The 21887-nt window shown below is 36.3% G+C and overlaps 2 protein-coding genes across 6 annotated transcripts in view; one reads left to right on the top strand and one right to left on the bottom strand.

Annotated features, from left to right (window-relative positions):
* The window catches only part of AKIRIN2 (akirin 2), a gene marked incomplete at its 5' end in the record, with an annotated part of 11920 nt that extends 392 nt beyond the window's left edge, over positions 1–11528 (top strand). The window contains 4 exons of the mRNA XM_023759340.1: positions 6750–6893; positions 8961–9110; positions 10284–10355; positions 10850–11528. Of these exons, the coding sequence (XP_023615108.1) occupies positions 6750–6893; positions 8961–9110; positions 10284–10355; positions 10850–10860 (377 nt within the window). The remainder of the gene's footprint in view (positions 1–6749; positions 6894–8960; positions 9111–10283; positions 10356–10849) is intronic.
* A 2849-nt stretch (positions 11529–14377) lies between these two features.
* Positions 14378–21887, bottom strand: part of ORC3 (origin recognition complex subunit 3) — a 51280-nt gene continuing 43770 nt past the window's right edge. For all 5 annotated transcript variants that reach the window (XM_014461402.2, XM_006095360.3, XM_006095361.3 and 2 more), the window contains 4 exons: positions 17973–18114; positions 16164–16280; positions 15255–15334; positions 14378–14743 (listed from right to left, as the gene is read on the bottom strand). In XM_014461402.2, coding sequence (XP_014316888.1) covers positions 14638–14743; positions 15255–15334; positions 16164–16280; positions 17973–18114 — 445 coding nt within the window. In that variant the 3' untranslated portion in view covers positions 14378–14637. The remainder of the gene's footprint in view (positions 14744–15254; positions 15335–16163; positions 16281–17972; positions 18115–21887) is intronic.

Genomic DNA, 21887 nt, shown 5'->3' with positions numbered 1-21887 from the left:
GGGGGGAGGGCCGGCCTGTGGGCCAGGTGCTGCCCAGAGCCCAGAGTTAGCTGGGACCTGCCCTTCCACACCAGACACTCGCGCTTCAATCACTGGCCAGGCCTAGGGACCGCACCCACGCACAAATTTCATGCACCGGGCCTCTAGTCCCTTTTATAACTGGCATCCTATGTGGTTTTTTAAAAATTAACTTTCCTTATTGTGACTTATTGTAGCTTCAGGTGATTGTAGAATGCTGGCTAGGTCTAGTAGTACAATACTGGAGAGGGGAGTGGATATTAAGAGTGTAGGCCCAGAGATCAGGGTTGGCTCTGCCATAATACAGCTGACGTTAAAGCAAAATTTCAAATTATGCACATGGTGATAGTATTTCCCTTCTAGAGTTGTTATTAGGGTTGAGCTTTCCTGTCCCTGAGTGCTGAAAACTGTCACAATAGAGCAACCTCAAATGTGACATTTTACACTGTCCAGCAATCCTGCTATTTCAGTGAATAACCTTGTCTTGTATTTCACAGGAAAAAAAAGAAGCCATCGTATGGCACATTCTTCATTCCTCCCCCCGTACCAACACTACCAACATTTGTGCCTATCTTGTTTTCCTTTTAGTATCATTGAGGAAAATTAAGTGAGATCAATAAAGCACTTGACACAGTGAGGGGAAGGATCCCACTTCTCTCCAAAGGAACATTTCCTCAACTATTTTTCTCTCCCAACCAGACCTTTGCTTTAATTTCCCATTATAAAGTAACTAAAACATCCTGATTTTCCTTCAGCAGTCATCCAGAGTCCTCCACTTCAAAATCTAATTCGAAAAGCTTTCAGGTAGTCTATTTGCTTCCATTTCTTGGGTTCTCAACTCATTCCAAATATATTTGTGCCTCAAACAGCTCTTGTCAAGTCACCAATGACTTTCATGGCACACTGTGAATCCTCTTCTTGTTTGACCTTTCTTACAGCACACTGCAGACTTATTCCCTTTTCGAAATACTTTTTTTCTTCCCTTCTGTGACAATACTGTTTTCTTCCATTTCTCTGGCTGTTTTCTGTCTTCATGTGGCCATTAAACTTCGGAGTTCCTTAGTTCTAGATTCAGCTCCACTTTGTCTAGCTTCATAGTCCCTAAGCAGTAACATTTCATGCTTCAGACTTTAGTTTCTCTTCATAGATAACTCTTTAATTTTAGTTCAGACCATTTCTCTCAGTTTGGGCCATTGAGCATTTGGACCTTTTTATTGTCATATCTTCTCAGTAGCCTTCCTTCCTTCTAGAAGTCACAATTATTGTGAAATATGTTGACTTTTAAATATTCATTACTAATTTACAATATATAGGGGATAAACAAGATGTCTGTGGGCTTCTAATCAGTACCTTCTGCTGTGAGATAGTCTTAATTGCTTTTTTAAAGCAGAAATAAAACAACATGCATTTGTTCACTATCGATTACATAATGAACATGGATTTTAAGAAAGGTGTGTTAGGAAAAATGAATAGGTATGTGTATGTTAATGTCATGTAATGAGTCTCCTGAGGTAGATCCAATCAAGTTCAAATTGATTTACAGAATATTTTCCTGCTGGGGAGGAGGGCATGTCTACCATTGAACTAGAATAGCTATGCAAGTGAGGGTAGCAAAGTGTATTTAGTACACCTTACATATATTTATACTTGTAATAATTTCTGTTGTTACTACTTTTCTTCTCTCCATTTCCTGGTATGGCCAATAAAAAATAAACCAACCACTTTTTAATTAGATAGAAACTTTAATGCCCATAAAGTTTGTGGGAACCAGTGAGTTCCAACCTTGCTATTGATCAGCAGCATCACCTGGAAATTTATTAAAAATGCAGAATCTGAGGATCCATTCCTGTCTTCATTAAAAAAAAAAATTCCTAGGTGATTTATATATTCATTATGTCCAAAAGGTAGCAGCTATTCTTAGCTGAATTTTACCACATATCCAATTCCTCCCTCACCCCAACGTAGCCAAAAACCTGACTTTTAATGTAAAATACCCAACTTTTAAATGACAGCCACAAATTCATACTTGTTTTAAGTATTCAAGCCAGACATGTCTTTAGTCTGTCAGTCATCAGTTTGCAACCTGGTTTCCAGGTATGCTATAGCAATGTATGTGTGTGTTTGGGGTGCCCTAATAACTTCTTGTAGAAGACTGGTTTGTTCTTCAGGTTGATTGTGCTGTCTGTCCTTCCAAGGCTTACCTTATGATGGCCATGGTAAATTGGAATCAAAGCTTCTGTAACATGCATGCTTGAGGATTTGGATTTGGATAGTTCACTTTCCCCTTTCTCTTATCCATTTTTTTGGATAAGACTGCTTTTTTGTTCTTATTATTCTGTATTTTTCTAGTTTGTAAGTTATTTGAAGAGATAATTGCAGATAGTAAAGAGCTGAACAGCAAAAGCAACAGGGTTAACATACCCCTTTAGAATCTGTCTAGTGTAATATAAAATAGAGGTATGAAGCTTCTTGGATATCAGGGAAGAGACATCTGCTGGTTGAGGATTGTTGGACTCCTTGCATTAGTGACTCCCATTGTGCAGTTAATTTGTGAAATTTATACTTAGGCCTGGCAGGGTTTTAACAGATTGAGTCATTTCAAATAAATACTCATTGGCTTTTATAGTACCAGTGGAATAATAGAATTTGACCTGTAATGATTATAGTTTTTCTTCCTCCTGTAGGAAACCAATGAATGCTTCTTATACATTAAAATATTATATAATGTACTTTTTTTTAAAGAACTGTAAATAATACCCTAATGTTTATATAATTGTGTGCAACTATATTACGCTTGTTAGGATTCATGCTAATCCAAGTAGAAGTTAAGACTGTAGATATAACTTTACAATTTTTTGGTTAAAATTTGGTTTCAGGTCCCATAGCAATAATTTTAAAGTGAATTAAAAACAGCATCAGCACATTCTTTTTACTTAATAGCTCTTGGCTGGATAAGAACATTGTTCTTAAGGATTCCTTCAAGGAGAGTGTGAGAACTGTTAGTTTCTGAACAGATGATCATGGGAAAATAATTGATTTACAAAAAATGGGTCTCCATAGCAACTGTTAATTGAGTGTTTTAATTTATAAAGTAGGCATGACATGCCTAGTATATAGTTCAAAACTTTAGATTTGGTCTTAATTTAGAACATTTTCTTAGTTTTAGGTTTTAATGACTACTGCAGGTTTTCTGTACGTGTGTATAGGCTTTCCATTAGATTTGTGTTCCTGCCTGGAGCTGACAGACTTTCAAGATTTATTTTATTTATTTTAATCCCACTGTTGGAGTCATCTGTCTAAATGAACTTTCACTTTGTGTTTTCAAAGATATGCCATAGAAAAATTAGTACACAATGTGAAAAAAAGGGTATTATTCTACACTTAAAACGGTTAATGAAACTTAGTGTTTGATCTATTAATGATGTCAGTGGGAAAACAGTAAGTCTATACAAGTCCAGACCAAAAGTTTAGTATCACAGATGCTTAGACATTTTGTGGCCTCTACTCTAGAAAAAAAGATACTTGATTCCTCCCCTCCTACAATTTTTTTGTCCTCAACACATTTTTAGTTGCTTCTAATTCCGTATTTCTCCTTTTGCTCTCAGTCCCATCTTAATGCTGTTTCTCTTACCCTCATCAACTCAGGCTTTTTCTTTTCACATTTACCTGGGATTTTTTTCTTGTTTTGTTTCTGTTTGTTTTTCTCTTTTAATATCCCAAAGGAGTAAGTGTTGTCTCATTGATAATCTACTACTACCTGTTAAAGGAGGAGAATTTTATTCACAATCTCAATGTCATTTACTAGATTTGGGAATGAAAAGCTATAGTCATAGAATTTAGTAATACTGATTATTTACTTAATCTAGTACAGTGGAAAAAAGAAAGTCTTAGCAGTATTCATAAAAGTGTGATGTAGTTTTTAGGATTTTTGAAAAGCTATATACAGCCATTTGTTGTGGTAGATTGTCATGCAGGTAACTACATATTTTACTAGTAAGTGATTTACTTCAAATTCAATCTATTTTTCCTGGTTAAGTATGAAAGCTGCATGATTAAAACTCAAATGTGCAACTAACTGATCGTGTAAGTGAAGTTTTGACTTTTTCTTTAATGGACTGCAAATTGTGTTTGCAAAACAATGTCAGATGTTACATTGTACTTAGAATAAAATGTCACTTGCTAGTTTGCTAAGAGATGGCTAGATTTAAGTAGCTTATGATTAAGTGGACATAGGTACTTTATTGATATATGGAAGGTCTTTATGCAGCTGGTATGAAAGCAACCTAGGTCAGACAAATATCTAGGCTGAGCTTACTATGTGTGTTGTATTGAATTGAATCTAGGGAAATTTCTTGAGTTCCAGCTTCAAAATTGCTTTCACTCTGAACTGAGATAGAGGATTAAGTTTGAGGCTTGCAGTTATTAGCCTTTTGCTATTTGTGTTGCTAAGATCTTGGTTAAGTTATTCACATGTTACCAGTATTAGAGCATTTGAGGGCACATTGAGGCTTGGATGACATAGTTGCATCCTGTTAGATGTACTAATAGTACATTTAAATTGGTGAACTAATTTGTAAATTATATCTTAAAAATTCCTTAGCTTGCTTGATTCTTCTTAAGATGGTATGGACGTTTATAAAGCTAAAATTTTAAAAGTTTGACCGTATCTTTTTTTTTTTAATCCTCACCTGAGGATATGTTGATTGATTTTAGAAAGAGGAAGAGGCGGGGAGAGAAACATTGATTGGTTTGCCTTTTGTTAGCTCCCTGATGGTATTGGAACCCTCAACCTTTTTGGTGTATGAGACTATGCTCCAACCAACTGAACCACCTGGCCAGGATAAATTTTACCATATCTTAATCCCAGGCTAGATATTTTTTGAGAGTATTAAAGGAACAAATTGCTTGTTAAAACTATTCTTTTGGTACATCTTAGTTATGCTTTTGTTGACTTTGTGAAACAAAAGGAAGACTAAGTAATCTGAGAACAGCTGTGTGGTGATCAAAGAATAAATCATATAGGAGATGTTAAGGTCAGGTTACTCTGGGCCTAGTACATTTGAAATCTCTGGTTGTGAATAAACTTTAGGATGCTTTGAATGGCACTTTTGATGGCGATGATGTTAGCTTTCAGCAGAAAATAAAAAATGAATGAGACTAAACCATCATAACCTTGAAACCTTTTACAATATTGCTACTGAAAGTGTTAAAAAATAAGGATACTTGAGCTTGTCCTGGTTGGTATAGGATGTTGCACCAGTTTTAATGGACACCTGTGAATCTTAGGAAACCCATTTCTATTAAGGTGCTTAACTGTTCAAATAGACAGCCATTTTATTTCACACTGGTAACTTTGATTTTAAATTATAAACTATTGCAAATAAATAGATTAAGACTGAAAATAACTTTGACATAAACAAATGTTAATATTGTGAAAAATAAAGCTAAAGCATCCCTCACACAACTACCTTAAAAGTTAATTATTCCAAAGTGTGATTTTTGTACTTACACTGCACATTCATCTATATGTAAACAGGTTTGTTTACACACAAAATTTACATAAATGAAATCTTCACTGAGTATATCTCTTTCGATTTTTCTTCCCCCTTTTTTCAATTAAAATAATGAAATGGCATAATCTATAATGTTCAAAGGAGTGACTGATGTCTGCTTAGTCTATCTCTCAAAAGCCCTAAAAGGACTTACTAGGAAACAATATAAAGTGAGAAAAGAAAATTAAATATATACCTAAGAAAACCACCAGTCTGAAATATTTTTTAAAGGATCGTTCTTATCTTATAAAAATTGCTAGCCTTCAGTGAGTTTTTAGTTCATAGTTAAATTAATCCATCATTGTATAATTGATAGTTACACTCTGTTATATTTATGGATCATATTATTGCCTCTTAGTTACCATAACTCTTAATTTTTGTTTAATTTTGCTTTGGGTTGGCATTATTAACTTCTTGGGATGTACAGTAAGTCCTCACTTCACATCATTGGAGTACAACTAAACCAGTTTTATCATGGCTAATTGATTCTCATCAATGTTTTAAAACAACATTCAATGAAATGATGTTATAAAAGGACCTGTAGTTTCAGATGGGTAGCCTATTAATTTAGGGGCTGTGGTGGTTGTGAGAAAGTCTGTTAGGGAGGGACATTGGAACCTCAAGGAGGGATTTTCTGGAGAGGCTAAATGGTAACTATTTTGAATTAGAAGTTGTTCTAAAATGAATCATACTCACCTTAGGGATATACTTGATATAATTTTATCCTTGTTTCCGTGGTTATGGTTGAAGATAATGGCACCATGGTATAGTGATTCTAACTAATTACCTGTGACATACCAAGCATTTTACATCGGTTTTTACTCCAAATATTCAGAACAAAAGTTTGCTGTTAATGCCTTAATTGTCATAGGTTCTGTTGAGCTTTTACCATTAAATAGCTATTACTATTTAATATGTGATAATTGAGTTCCCATGTATTCTGTCATTTTACTGAATGACAATTCTCACTTTTAATTTTTGTTTGGCTTTGGATTGGAATTACTAACTTCTTAAAGATGTACAGTAAGTACTCACTTCACATCATTGACAGGTTCTGTGACATTCAGTGAAATGACATATAACAAAACCAGTTTTTACCATAAGCTAATTGATATAAACAACGCTTTTTTAAAAACTTGAAAGTTTTTATCTTGCCAACTTTTAACTTTTTTCTTTTAGAACAAATTCTGTACAACATAAAACAAGAGTATAAACGCATGCAGAAGAGAAGACATTTAGAAACTAGTTTTCAACAGACGGATCCATGTTGTACTTCTGATGCACAGCCAAATGCATTTCTCCTCAGTGGACCAGCTTCGCCAGGTAATAATAAACTAAGTGAAAGGCAATGTTACTTAGTATAGGAAAAAGTAATCCGTTAGACACTTAAGCTCCTATTTCTCCCCTCGATTAAAAAAAAAACCCCACAACATTTATTCAAGTAATGCATGATCACTTAAAAAATACGGTACAAAAATAAGTAAATGCTATGATTTGAAGCCTCCATTTAAAAAAAAGTAACAGTATACCATGTGTTTCTCTGTTAGGTATATACGTACTTTGCCATAGCTGAATACTATGCCATTTTATGGATTTCCCAAGATTATCAAACCATTAATGAATTAGACTCAGAATTTCTGCTATATAGTATTTACAAAAATTTGTCTTTTATACATATATCCTCATGCACTTGTCCTGTTAGGATAGATTCCTAAACATGTGTTGTTTTGATCCAGTGTTGTTCTATACCTACCTTTTAGTTGGGGGGAGTAGTTTGCAAATACACTTTTTAAAAAGAGCAGAAAAATGAAGGCTATTTGAAATGAAGGGGAAGTAAAGCTTCTTACTGAAAAAGCCATCAAAAGTGGCTCTTACCTTTAGTAAACTTCTCAGCAAAATAGTTTTTCTTGGGACAATAGTTGCCTGCCTTCTTTCTCTCCCCTCCCAGCCGGGATAGGAAAATCTGGTAGAATTGAAAAGAAAAAAAAAACATTCAAAGGCTGTAAAAACAGTGAAATAAAATTAGATTAGGGAACATGAACTTGTTCAAAACTAAATTCTGCAGCACTCCTGCCAATTTGGGAGGCCAGGTATAAGTGGGTGAAAATGTAGAATGGGGAAGTAAGTGTAGAGACTACCAGTGATGGCGAACCTATGACATGCGTGTCAGAGGTGACACGCGAACTCATTTTTTTGGTTGATTTTTCTTTGTTAAATGGCATTTAAATATATAAAATAAATATCAGAAATATAAATCTTTGTTTTACTATGGTTGCAGATATCAAAAAATTTCTATATGTGACACAGCACCAGAGTTAAGTTAGGGTTTTTCAAAATGCTGACACGCCGAGCTCAAAAGGTTCACCATCACTGGACTAGACTATATCAGAGGATGAAGATCATAATCATTAATTAGTCTGTTTATTTCATAGATCAATTAACTGTCAGGTTCAACTAACAAAGCTGGGAATTTGAAAGTAAATAAACATAGCCTTAGTGTAGTTGTGCTTGCTTTAGGTGGTATAAATAAAGTTCTGGGATACTTTATTCTTGCTATAGACATAGCTCTAAGAAGCAGTTAGTTAACTGGTCTCAGTCATACAGATTATAAGGAGCAAATGAAAAGAGGAATTGGGGCTACACCAGGAACAGATACACGTAGCAGGAAAAACTATTGATAGCAAATCTATGTATTTGTGTGTGCATAAAATACTTGCAGCAACGTTATAGTGGATGCTCATCAATTCTGAGTTCTCAAAAAGATTAATTTTAGATGTTCTTTTTAAGACATGAGGAATGATATTTTTTGAAAATAAAATTGCCTTAAGAGGAATACATTCTGAGAAATCTTTTTTTTTCTTTAATCTTCACCCCAGGATATATTTTCATTGATTTTGAGGGGGGGGGGAGATCGATCGATCGATCAGTTGCCTCTCATACGTGCCCCAACAAGGAATGCAACCCACAACCTTTTGGTATACAGGACAACACGCCAACCAAGTGAGCTACCTAGCCAGGGCTGAAGAAAGAAATCTTTTGTATCAAGCATAACTATCTGGTTATGCCAAGTGGCTTTTTAGATCAATAATCTTTAAGGACTCTGATCCATTAAATTTAATACTGAATATTAAGAATATATTCTCAGTATTTATTTTTACAAAGTGGTCTCCTAGCTAATACCAGTAATTAAAAAAACAAACTTTATTAAACTTTGTATTTTGTAGTTTTCTCCACTCATCTTCAGACTTTTCCTCTGATATATGATTGCATTCATCTTGCTGTTTTTCCAATCACAGCAAAAGATTCAAATGAGACCTCTTCCATTACAAGACGCTTTTCTATGGCAGCCCTAAATCAGTTGCCTTTCTTTGTTCTTCATATTATACATAGGGACTTCATCTGCAACATCCTCACCTTTAAAAAAAGAACAGCCCTTATTCACTCTACGGCAGGTTGGGATGATCTGTGAACGTTTATTGAAAGAACGTGAAGAGAAAGTTCGAGAAGAGTATGAAGAAATACTGAACACAAAACTTGCAGGTATGAGTTTATTTAGTCTCCCAGAAACTCACCTTAAGAAATGCATTATTTCCAAATTATACTTCATGTCAATTAAATTACTCCTTTCTGTATACACTGGTACAATGTTTTCTAAGAACCAGAGAATTTCAGTTCAAGAAAGGAAATGCATCTTTCTGTAGCTTATGGCCCTCAGTAACTTCAAGAAATAGTGGTTTTTGTTAGCCATATAGATCAGCACCAGCACTAGATTTATTTTTTCCGATATAAATTTGGATTTTGGGGCTTTATTCCTTTCATGGTAACTTTGCCATCAACTTTGACTAGAAACTTGAAATAATCTAACGAGTATTGTACATCAATTTAGAGTATCAAGCTGCTGCAGCTTTTTTTTTTTTAAGTATGCTTTCATTGATTTTTAGAGAAAGGAGAGGGATACAGACATGTGGTAACATAATCAGAATCCTCCCACCCCCATTTTTATGCAGATTTTACTGGATAGCAATATTATAAGCTTTTTGATTCTTAAGGAGTTAAATCAAGGTGCTAATATAGCCTGGCTGGTGTGGCTCTATGGGTTGAGCATAGACCCATGGAACCAGGAGGTCCCTGGCTCAATTCCCAGTCAGGACACATGCCTAAGTTGTGGGCTCAATCCGCAGTAGGGGGGAGGCAACCAAATGATGTCTCTGTCATTGGTGCTTCTATCTCTCTATCCCTTTACCTTCCCCCTCTCTCTAAAATCAATAAAAACATTTTTTAAAAGGCAAGATAATTTGTTTAGTTATATAAGAAGTCTTTTTCTGTGACATCTGATTAGATAACAGGTGGATGGGGAGGGATATATCATATTTTTTAAGTGTTGTCTTATTTTCTCTCGTTGCAGTAAATTTGCCATTTAATAGAACACTTGCAATATAATTTCAGAGTAGAAAGACATCTTTTTATTTCAAGCCCTTTATTTTTAATAGGTTAAGAAATATGTCCTACCCAGCCTATACATGGTCTTGTGCTGTGGACTAAAATGTGGATTTTTATATGATACATTATCATTATTACTGAGGTTATGTGTCTGATTAAGTGCCAACTTAGAATTGTTTCACTATACATACTGGACTTTTCAGTTTATCTGGCTCTAATTTATTACAGAGGACATTTACAAGCCATGTAATTCACATACACCTTTATTTATAGAACAATATGATGCATTTGTGAAGTTTACGCATGATCAAATAATGCGACGATATGGAGAACAGCCTGCTAGTTGTAAGTATTGCATATATGAACTGAAAACAAGACAATCTTTTAAGAAGACATTTATTATAATTATCTTCATACTTAAGAAGAGAATTAAACAGGAAACGGTGGAAAAACCCTGGTGGAAATAGGACATTTTACTAAGGCTTATTTTTTATTATTTAAGTATGTAGGGCAGTGATTTTTTTAACCAGTGTGCTGAAAGAATTTTTATAACATGGAATACCTGACTAGTCAGGGGCACTGACCTTTCCCCTTAGATTGTCAGATAAAATAATTACAGCAGCCATTGGTGTGAATGAATCAAAATTATACCTTTTTTGTCTGATGGGCAAAAATATATTTTTTGGTCTGCTGCAGAATTTTAGTAATTAGTTTATGTGTGCCATGAGATGAAAATGGTTGAAAATTGCTGACCTGGAGCAATATTGGGAATAGAGACCTGGTATATGTTTGAATTTTGAATTGGACTTTGCACTAATTTTCCTTTTCTCCCCCTTTAGATGTTTCATGAATCACATTTTCTGCATCTGTGGGCTGCCTTGTTCCTTGTTGAATTGTTGCAAGAGGTCCCAATTATGACATGCAGCAATGCAAATACCCCCCTGTGAATACAGGTTATTTCAAGCTTTCGTCAGTGACAATTACTCTTAGGCAGCAACTGGTTTTGGAAATTTCCCTGATGTCAGTACCACCTGGATATGGACCTTTGCTACCTGTATTAATACCAGTGGTCTCACTTGCTGTATCATTACAATTTGGCTTCTTATATTAATATGTTTGAAAGGATTAGTGCTGGTATTCTAAGAACATGCCCTTCACTGGTTATGTAAATAAAACTGTAGAATGACACTTCAGATGAAGTTAGTGTGATTTTAATTGTGCACTACAACCAAGCTGTAACCAGTTATTAATAATTTAGAATGTAATCCCAGGACATTATTAAGCAAATAGCCTACAGTGCTTCCTGTGAAATAGTGAAGGAGAAGGGCATTTCTTCTCGGGGTTTCAAAATGGATTTATATGATTTTCTCTCTTTTTTTTTTTTGGTAGTTTTTATTTATTCTATCAGTCTTTTTAACAAATGTTTATTGCTGCATTTCCCCCGCCCCCAGTGTATCATTGTTTTACTGCCCTTGTAGTACTGGAATTTAGTTGGAAGAATAAAACCTTTACTTCTAATCTGCTTGTTTTTTAATGTACAGATGGGTAGTATTTGAATAAAGGCAATGTTTTAAATGTAAGCATTTTCCAGGAACCAATCAATTTAATCTGACTTAACAGATAAGACTTAAATATCAGTATTTTCATTGACCAAATCTAAGATTGGAGTGCTATTTTCAAAAGCTGAGTCTGATTCCAAATCGCTTATAACTGACTGCATGATAGAATGTTACATGATTGATCAGTTTTAATAGCTTTGGAAGTTTTACTTCAAAAGCACATTTAAGTCACTTTCAACAAAGCTTTCCTATAATGAAATGAATGGAAATGCTTCAGTGAGTTCTTTTGTGAATTCTATTAGCATATCCTAGTCATAAATGGCCTAGGAGATATTTTATATATACACTAGAGACCTGGTGCATGAAATTTCGTGCACTGGTGGGGGGACGTCCCTCAGCCCAGCCTGCGCCCTTTTGCAGTCCAGGACCCCTTGCTCCTTACCGCCTGCACGGGAGAGGCTCCCCCCAACCGCCACTCATTAGTCCTGAGCCCCACTTCTGGCTGAGCAGCGCTCCCCCTGTGGAAGTGCACTGACCACCAGGAGACAGCTCCTGCATTGAGCATCTGCCCCGTGGTGGTCAGTGCACGTCATAGTGACCTCCATTCGTTTGATTTGCGTATTAGGGTTTTATTATATAGGATTAGAGGCCTGATGCACGAAGATGCAAGAATAGGCCTTCCTTCCCTGGCTGCCGGCACCAGCTTCCCTCTGGCACCTGGGACCCGGGCCTTAGCTCTGACCGCTGCCTCCCGCCTTCGCTCCAGGCTGGAGCCAGCTCTGTGGCTGCCACCCAGAGGCCGGCTCTCGGTGGCCAGCCGGGGCTTACAGGAAGCCAAGTGTCCCCCCCACTCCGGCCAGCTACTTGGCTCCAGCCAGTGCCACCATCTTTGTGGCCATGGGTGCCACCATGGAGTGACAGTTAATTTGCATATTACTCTTACTAATATAGATAAAATTTATATATAACCTAATTTGGCAGAGAAAGCAAAATGTTTATTTTTCCTTTATAAAAACTTTAGTGATTATGTTTTACCAATTCTTTGTTTAAAACAAGGCCAAAATGAGGTATAGAACTTGCACAAGATCTCTAGGTAATTCATATGCCCATTAAATGTTTGAGAAACACTGGTATAACACAAGGTGCCATCAATAAGGGGTGGGGGGGGGCGGATTCTATCTGGTTTTAATGGACTAATACAGATTCTCAATTGCAACACATCAATTTGAGCCAGATGATTCTCTTTCTTTGCGGGGTTATCCTGTGTAGTATAGGACATTTAGCAGCATCTCCGGCCTCTCCCACTAGATAACAGTAGAATTCTCCCTCAAATCCCCTGTTGTGACAATCAAAATGTACCTCCAGATACTGCCAAGTGCTGGGTGTAGGGGGAGGAGACAGTCCCCAGCTGAGAACCAATGATATAGTGGGATAGCATTTTTAGGAGAATGCAAGTAGGAAGTTAAGTTCTGGAGTGACTATGAATATATTTTATCAGAATAATGAATTAATGTTCTTTTTAGTATGTAAGTTTTCACATAGTATTAAATATAAAACTGGATTTTTTAATTAAATTTATTGGAGTGACAACTTTTTTTTTTGCATCACAATATTAACTGGAGAATTAGGAAAGATCCCATGTTCTAAACCCAGAGACTGCTTTAGAAGATGAGGGAAGGGAGGACTGTTAGAATCTGTTTAATATGTTCCCTAGGTGGAAGTGATTATTATTTGGGTTATCTACTCCCTTCAAAAATTATACAGTAATTGGTATTAATAAATGAATATTCAGCTAAAGCACCTAATAACCTGTCCCTATCTACTCAGACATGGCTCCAAAAATTGTTCCTACGTTCTAGGTAAAAACTAGATCCAAAATCCTCTCATTAAAAGACCAGTCTAGCAGTCCTCTCTCCTGCATCTGTTTTCTTTCTCCTAGATCAGGGGTCCTAAAACTACGGCCCGCGGGCCACATGCAAATACAAATATTGTATTTGTTCCCGTTTTTTGTTTTTTTTTTAAATATATTTTATTGATTTTTTACAGAGAGGAAGGGAGAGAGATAGAGAGTTAGAAACATCGATGAGAGAGAAACATCGATCAGCTGCCTCCTGCACATCTCCCACTGGGGATGTGCCCGCAACCCAGGTACATGCCCTTGACCGGAATCGAACCTGGGACCTTTCAGTCCGCAGGCCGACGCTCTATCCACTGAGCCAAACCGGTTTCGGCCCATTTTGTTTTTTTACTTCAAAATAAGATATGTGCACTGTGCATAGGAATTTGTTCATAGGTTTTTTTTAAACTATAGTCCGGCCCTCCAACGGTCTGAGGGACAGTGAACTGGCCCCCTGTTTAAAAAGTTTGAGGACCCCTGACCTAGATCATTCCCATAAGCATAATAAACATGCCATTAGAAATCTTTTAATCCTGTAATCCCCCTCTAGCTCTATTACCCTATTTTTCTAAACTCAAGAATTTTCTTCATTCCCACTTTTTTATTCAGAGAACATTCAAGCTGAAAACAGTCAATAAATACATTTAAAGTGAACAGTTACTTTACCATATTTGTTTATATGTTTATATTTAATTATTTCAAAGAACATACATAGTGCAGCTTCTAAGAATAAGGTAGTCCTATATAACTAGAAACTATTATCTCACTTAAAATAATACTTCCCTAATTTAATTAACATCCAGTCCATACTCAGATTTTCCCATGTCTCCAAAATGTCTTGGAGTAGGAATGAGTACTATTAAATCAACCGCAAATACTTTACACTCCTGAATAATGTTATTACATTTACATACTATGTTCAAGAACATTTTATTAATATGAAAATTAGTGATAATGTGAGAAAGGTTTCAGTTACAATGTAAGCCTGTTACTGGATTCCAAAGTATGCCGAAAGTGTTTGGATATAGTCCTGTTTGGGATTAACAGTCTACTTTCTGGTTAAACATCATGTGGGGATTATACATTTGTCCTCTAGTGGTATGTAAGTATGACTGGTCTCTCTCTTCTCTCAAACTAAATGTGATCCTTGCGGCTTCATTCATTTGCTTTCTTAGCAGCCTCCCCATGTTAGCCTTGCCACGTGGTCAGTCTTCTGTTTGGTAGGTTTTACAAATCCTAGAAGTTCTAGTTCAGAAACAGCTCTAATGAACCGAGCACTGGAAGATATAGTTAAGGAAATTGGCCATGTTGTATTTTGACAAGAGGTTAAAATATCAATGTTAAAACATTAGTAAACGGAAATATAGTTCAAAATATACTCCTAAATTAAACAACCCTTAAGGGAAACCATTAAATGCAATTAGAATCCAGTAATAAGATATGAGTGGAAAGTGCTTAATATTTACCTAATTTTTTCCATAGTATGAAAACTCCTGAAAGTACATTAATAACCTTATAAAAATAGAGAATTCAATAATGACAGTTTTGGATATTTTCGGTGAATTTTGGAATATGATCTTGCTATAAGTTTTAAACCAAGTATTTTATATTTGGCCTCATTTTACATTAAAGTTTGAATTAAATATTTAGAAACATTCTGGGATGGAATGGTTAATATCAATAAGGTTGGTTGCATCACATCTTTATAAATCTCAAATGTAGATCTTAGAAAATTATAAACATTCTATACATAAACTTGGACATTGCAGAGTGGTTTTAAAAGGATACTGAATAATGTCATTCCTTTCTTCTGAGGTTATAGAATTGGCATCTGTTTTTTCAGCAGCTGTCACAACTGTTGCAAAAGCCTTTTGAGAGAGAAGACAGAAGAAAATAAAAATCTCTACTGTTGCCAAACATTTTTAATTGCCCTTGATGGCTCTATATGAAGCCAGGTCAAGCACTGCCGCTGCTAACTGGCACATTTTTAACAATTACATCAAGTTTCAGATTCTCAAAACTATATTGATATTCACTTTAAATCAAATACACATTAAAAGATAATAGAGTTGTTCCTGCATAATGTTATTTCAGAGAAGAAATGTGCAGAGAAAAATTACTAGTCAAAGTTGAAAAGCAAAGGATGTACTGAATCCTCTACTCCCAACCTCCATTACCCCAGCAAAATGCCTGTTTTCCTTGGAAGCAGCCAATTATTTTTAAGCGGTGACAACAGATCTGTAAAATAAGGCCTTCAACAGTTAACTTTGTAATATTCTGAGGAGGGAAAGAATCATTACTTAAAATAAGAACAACAGTTGTCCATGGCCTTGCCAACTATTCCTTGTGCTTCCTGATTGCTAGTGTAATTATTCTAATGTGGGGATTTTTTTTTGTTTATGCTATAAGAGAAATGGTAGTTAATATACTTTTATTTTGTGGAATAACAAAACTGATCTAAACTGCTCAGCTTCTGCTTACTGTTATCTTGGATTTGATCCCATGAATGCACCATTGGCTTGGATCAGAGTGCAGGGGATTGGGAGTGGGGCTGTTGAACAGTAAGCTGCTATTTTGGAGAAATTTCTGAAGCATGAGGTGATTTATGCTTTCCAAAAAAGACATTAAGAAAAACACCCCAGGAAAGTGTCATGGATAGTGTACAAATACACAGTTTGCTCCTCTCCCTCCACTTACCTCTGACCAGTCCACAAGGTTGATTAGCCTGCTGCACTCGAGGTGCAGTTTATATGCTATGCAGATGTCTGGGGCGACATTTGGAATGCAGCCTTCTTCACTTTTCAGTGCTTCATTCTAAAAATAACAGTAAACTAAGATGATTACCTTTCAGAAATGATTAGGTACAAAATCAGACAATAAAACCCCTGACCTAAATTTAGTAAATCAGTTAGTGGAATATAATTTCCTTTATTTAGTGAGTTGCATTTACTCTCCAACAGTTAACTGCTTGTTTAGGATTAAGTCTTGGTCATAATCCTGGTCACTAAAGAATACTCCCAGGATCAGAAGACAAGCATATTTTTCATTTTATTCTTTTTTTTTTCATTTTAATAATACATTACTAATTTCTGAGACCCTAATGCATTTCTGGTTTCTATAAAAAGTTTTGGAATTCTTTGTGGATTTTCAACACAATGCTACTTCCAACATTTGAAATTACTTGGATTCTAGCAATTACTATACTGTACTAATACCAACACACTACTATCATGTCTATAATTCCAAAGGCTTATCAACACTGCAGATCCTAACCCTTACAAAAATCATGAGTGTTTTTCGATTTATTTGAAATCCATGGTTCTTACTTAGAAACAAAATCTTTCTCACACATTCACTTACACATGGAATTTATAATATACTAGAGGCCCGGTGCATGAGATTCATGCCCTAGCGTCTGCCCCCTGGTGTTCAGTGCATGTCATAGTAACAGGTCCTTCTGCTGTTTGGTCGATTTGCATAGTATGCTTTTATTATATAGGAAGGATAGTCCCAAAGACTGCTAAAATCACACCAGTTCTTTTCTGTGACCTACCACTAGCAAGAATTATTTTGTAAGAGACTTAATGTGTGCTTTATATAATAAAAATGACTTGATATTTTGTGCTGTGAATATGAAATTACTCAAGCTCCCCCACTACCCACCATCACTGAAGACCACTGATTTATATCTTCCCACTCAAGATTTCTCTTGTAATGCTTAGCATGCCTGTGTGCCATTTTGGAACAGGAAACTAGTACATTAGAATACTTCATAGGTTTCATGGAGTCACTTCTTAGGTGTCCTTTGTGTTAAGATTTCTACATGGTAAACTGAGTTGACAACTTAGTAACTAATAAATTAACTTAATATTAACTTATTAAAAAACTGTCAACAAACCTTTTAATATATGTATATAACTTACTGCAATATAGCTTACTAAAATGTTTAAAGTGACCACTTTACCTCGCTAAAGAAAGTTGATTTTTAAGATCCTGATTTGTCTTGTACTCTCAGTATAAACAACTTCGTAGAACTATCAAATGTGTCTGGTTTTAGGAGTCTATCCCTGGCAGATTCCGGCCATCTGGAGATGCTCTCTCAGAATAGATCTTTCCTTGGTTTAAAATTCAAGATGAAATCCCAGAGCATTTCTAAGTAATTTTAGTAGGCCATATAGTTTGAGCCATTATTTCGCTGTTATTGTAGGAAACATTTCTTTTATTTCACAAGAGTAGTAGCATTTTACTCAAGTTTTAGTATCTATCTTCTGATTTTATCACACGAAGGGGAAGACATTTACAATGATCCAATGTTGGCAGCATTAGTTGACTTGATTATTTTCACTGGCTTAGAAAACACCCTCCGAAGTCTAAAGGATTTTTAAAGGTATCTGACAGAGGTGCCAACTAACTGCCTGGTCACTAGGAACTGTAAATTTATGTTTTTGTGATAAATAATTCCTGGGGTCTGACCCAAACTGTCAGAGAGATGAATCTGCTCCTTACCTTGAGATAATAATAGGGGTTGTTGAGTGCAGTGTGGAGGGCCATGCGCGGAGCAGCATTGAGGTGCTCGTGAAGGGTGTGAGCAGCGGTGAAGTACACCACCTCGTGCAGAGGCTGTGTCTCCGGAGGCAGAAGGTATTCTCTGAAACAGCCCAAGTCAGCTATCAGCATTTAGATAAGCACAGGTTTAATTTCAATGTAACATTTTTGTGAATCTGAGGGAAGACTGAGCAATTTGCTTAATGGGCAAAATCAATAACCAAAAACAAACAAACCCAAATATCAAATTCAATGCAGGTTTACAAAGAATTGTACCTATTCCATTATTTTTTAAAACTTCCAGAACTCTTTAGAGCACAAGAAACTATATTTGTTCTGATTTAAACCTTTAAGAACAAATGCACATAAATTACATTTCTGCTATGAACCTTTAAAATACAATTTCTTAAAGTATTAAAGATATACTTTCTTAAATTGTTTAGAAAACCAAGATACCCACATTCCTGCCAGAGCAAACACTTAACTCTTGCAAATATTAAACAGGCCTTGTGCCTGGAATTAAGAGTTTACAAAATTCTTTTTGGATCACAGAAAGTGTTTTAACTGGTAACTCTCATAGAAATGGTACCTTGAAAGTTTTTTATGCTACAATTACTTTTTACTTTAGAAGGCAGAAAAGGCTAAATGATAGCTTCATGGTATTGAAAAACAAGCAAATTTAAAAAGTGTAACTTGGGATTCTTCTGAGCTAGATGATAAACATAATTAAATCTGAACTTAAAAAATAAAGCATTAAAAAATTCAGTTTGAGCCAATGTGGCTCAGTTAGTTGGAAAATTGTCCCATGCACCAAAATGTGGGTTTGTCCTTACATTGCAGTGTAAACAGGAGGCAACAAATAAATGTTTCTCTCTCACATTGATGTTTCTCTCCCTGTCCCTTCCTCTCTCTAAAATCATTTTTTTAAAATTCACTTTGAATGTATAATGAGCCCATCAGCTGGTCTCAACCATGATAGTGACATAGGTCTTTGGTAGCCTAGAGGGTAACAAATTGGAAGAAGCTTTGGCATACACTACCCAAAGACAGAGTAATAAGTCACTAATTCAGTGAACTCACATGCCTTCAGAAAGATTCCTGGGGCTTAGTCCGGTCCTAGCCTTAAAGTATTTTGGCCACATGACAGACTGTAACAGCTCCTTTTCCCATGTGTGCAAGCAGTGCATTTACCTCAGCCCAGTTACCAGGGAAATCACCCTCTTCTTCCTGGAGTCCTGGCTTTCTCCCTCTTGCAGAGGATACCATCCCCCAGAAAATCCCACTATTCCTGCTCACCAGCGTGTCAGTGGAGGAAGAGAAAGTGAGGAGGGTATTAACCATACACATCACTCCCCAGTATCTCCTTCCTCCCTGTCTCAAGAGCTCCTGGCCCCCAGCTCAGTCCACTTATGTAGACATCTGCAGTCAATCAGAATAAAAGCCAATTGCAAAAAGTATGACCTAAGGACCAGCATTCTGTACCTCAAGTACTGCTAACACCTTACTCAAGATTAAGTTAATTTAGCTATAGCCGCAGGAATGGTTTCTCTGATGCTGAATGCCACCCTGGATGGCTGGTTACTCATTTATAATTTCTGACCATAAACTTCCTACACCAACCTCAGGCTGTTTCTCCCCAATCATTAAAGACTCTATTGACGTCCCTGCTATGTAATAAGGACTGGAAGTTTAACAAGGCAACCAGATAGTCAATTTCAGAAAAAATTATTGTCTCACATTTGTAATCCTCTCCCTTTTCAGTATCTTTATATTTAATGTTTAGAATTCCTTAGGGAAAAAGTCTTTTTTAATATCCTCAAAGTATCTCCATCAGAGGTAATATATTTGCCTATATTTTGTTTCCACTGGGCTACATTAAGGGAACAACAACTATAAACCTGGAGATGGGCACAGAAACATTCTTCTGCAACTTATTTGCTGTGAGAAGAAATATGCAATTAGTCGGACACTACAGCATCTACCATGCTCATTTTGGATTCAGATCAGACAGGTGTTTTTAGGGAACTGGTAGAACCACTTAGTATCAAGGGCTAAAAAGTTGAAGCTTGTATTTTGGTGAAAACCGTTAACTTAGTCTCTGCTCTCAGTCGTCTCAATAAGGCTCATGGTACATTGGGAACCCTGCCTTTTGGAGTCTATTGCTTATGTTTATCTTTTTTCCCCCAAGCAGTATGTTTAACTGGATAATTTCCACAAACTATATATGAAGTTTCTAACTATCACAATTCAGTGAAGTACAAAACATTAAGTAACAGACTGTGGAAAAAGAAGGCAGCACCAATGGTAGCACCTTCCAATCTTGGTTGGCCTAGGGGTAGGGGGTGTGGACGGTTTCTTTTTAAACAGAGCCTCTCATTTCAATGTACAAAAGAATTACTACTGATATAAAATTGAATTGCAAACAAAAGTAGACTAAAAAGCAAATACTACTCTACTTTGGGGTGGAAATGGGAGGAAAGAATGAGTCTTTCGGAGTAGGAAGGGAGAGTTGGGGGAAGGTGATGTTGCTGTGACCCCCGGTGGCCACTCAACAAGGCTGCACTTTCACTTTCGGTGGTTTCAGGAAGGTCCGATTTTTCTTTTCTTCCCCTTGGTATTTGCTTCCAAGTTTGCCAAATGGCCACAAGGCCGTCTTGACTTTCCTCAAACTTTTTCTAGCCACTCCCTCTCCCATTTAGCTTTTTAACTTAAATCTCTTCCTTTGTCACTTCCTTTCAAGCATCTCTTTGGCTTCTCTCTCCCTTTTAATTTCCAGCTCAGCAAAGTTTCACGGTCTGTTTGTATATCACTTGTCTGAACAGCTCTAGATCACCTTCCTCCAGAACTCCAAGCTCTTCTCGAACAACTGTAATGTGCTGATCCTTGGCAACAGCATGGAGAAATGAAGAGGGCCTTTTGACAGATGTCATCATACGGGGCCTGGGACTTTCCACAGTCAGCCTCTCGCTGGGCTTTAGCTGCCACATGACTTCTCGGGTCCCTTTTAGCTCTAATATGCTACGAATCCTAATCTCTTTCCTCCTGGGAGAGTCAATCTTAGTAAAGAAAGTCAACCCTAGTAAGGAAAATTTTGTGATTTCACAACATATTTCAATCATGTTCAGTTTTATTTTAGTAACTACTCAGAAAGGTAAAAGGTCAGACATATTAGGTCAAAGATCACAAATGGGAAATGGTTGTCTGGTTTCAGAGCCTACAATTTGGGATTAGTTAGAACTACAAAAGGAACCTGACATTCGGCTTAGAAATTATGCTACAATTCATTGCAAAATTATTTTTAGCAACTGCAATGGTACAACCTGGTAAAAGGGAAGATCCAGGAACCTGGGTCAGGAAACTATAGGAACAGGGAAGCCAGCAGGGCAAGATTAACTCTACGAGTTCTATAAGGTCATTTCTGGTTTGTAGGTCAGTTCAACATTGCATTGCATCACTTTTATATGACACATTTCTCTCAGTGTAAAATGCCTTTGTCATACTTGGTTGGTCATTTGGACCTCTTTCATGACATTAGTAATTTCTCCCCAATGACTAGGAACAATGACTCTGCCCCCACATTGTCCTGGAAAATGGAACTTTTCACTTTCAAGAAGGTCAGGTAATTTATCAGAAAACCACTTTTTGTCTTCAATAACAGCTGCTATATTTGTAGTACTTGATTCTATTCAGTGTCTAGCTGGCTGTTGAGTTAGACTGCCATTAAAATATAATCAGCAATGATAAATAACAGTTTGTTTTCCTACTCTTTAACTATTAAGTCATTTTCTTTTTCTCACTTGCCTTGTTTTTCTATAGCAATGATCTGGGTTTCCCAAAAGGGAATCATCTTTAAAAAACAAGCAAGACTGGTAGACT

Source organism: Myotis lucifugus, unplaced genomic scaffold (assembly GCF_000147115.1).
Source record: "Myotis lucifugus unplaced genomic scaffold, Myoluc2.0 scaffold_152, whole genome shotgun sequence".
Lineage (NCBI taxonomy): Eukaryota > Metazoa > Chordata > Mammalia > Chiroptera > Vespertilionidae > Myotis > Myotis lucifugus.
This window is presented reverse-complemented; position numbering and strand designations above follow the sequence as displayed.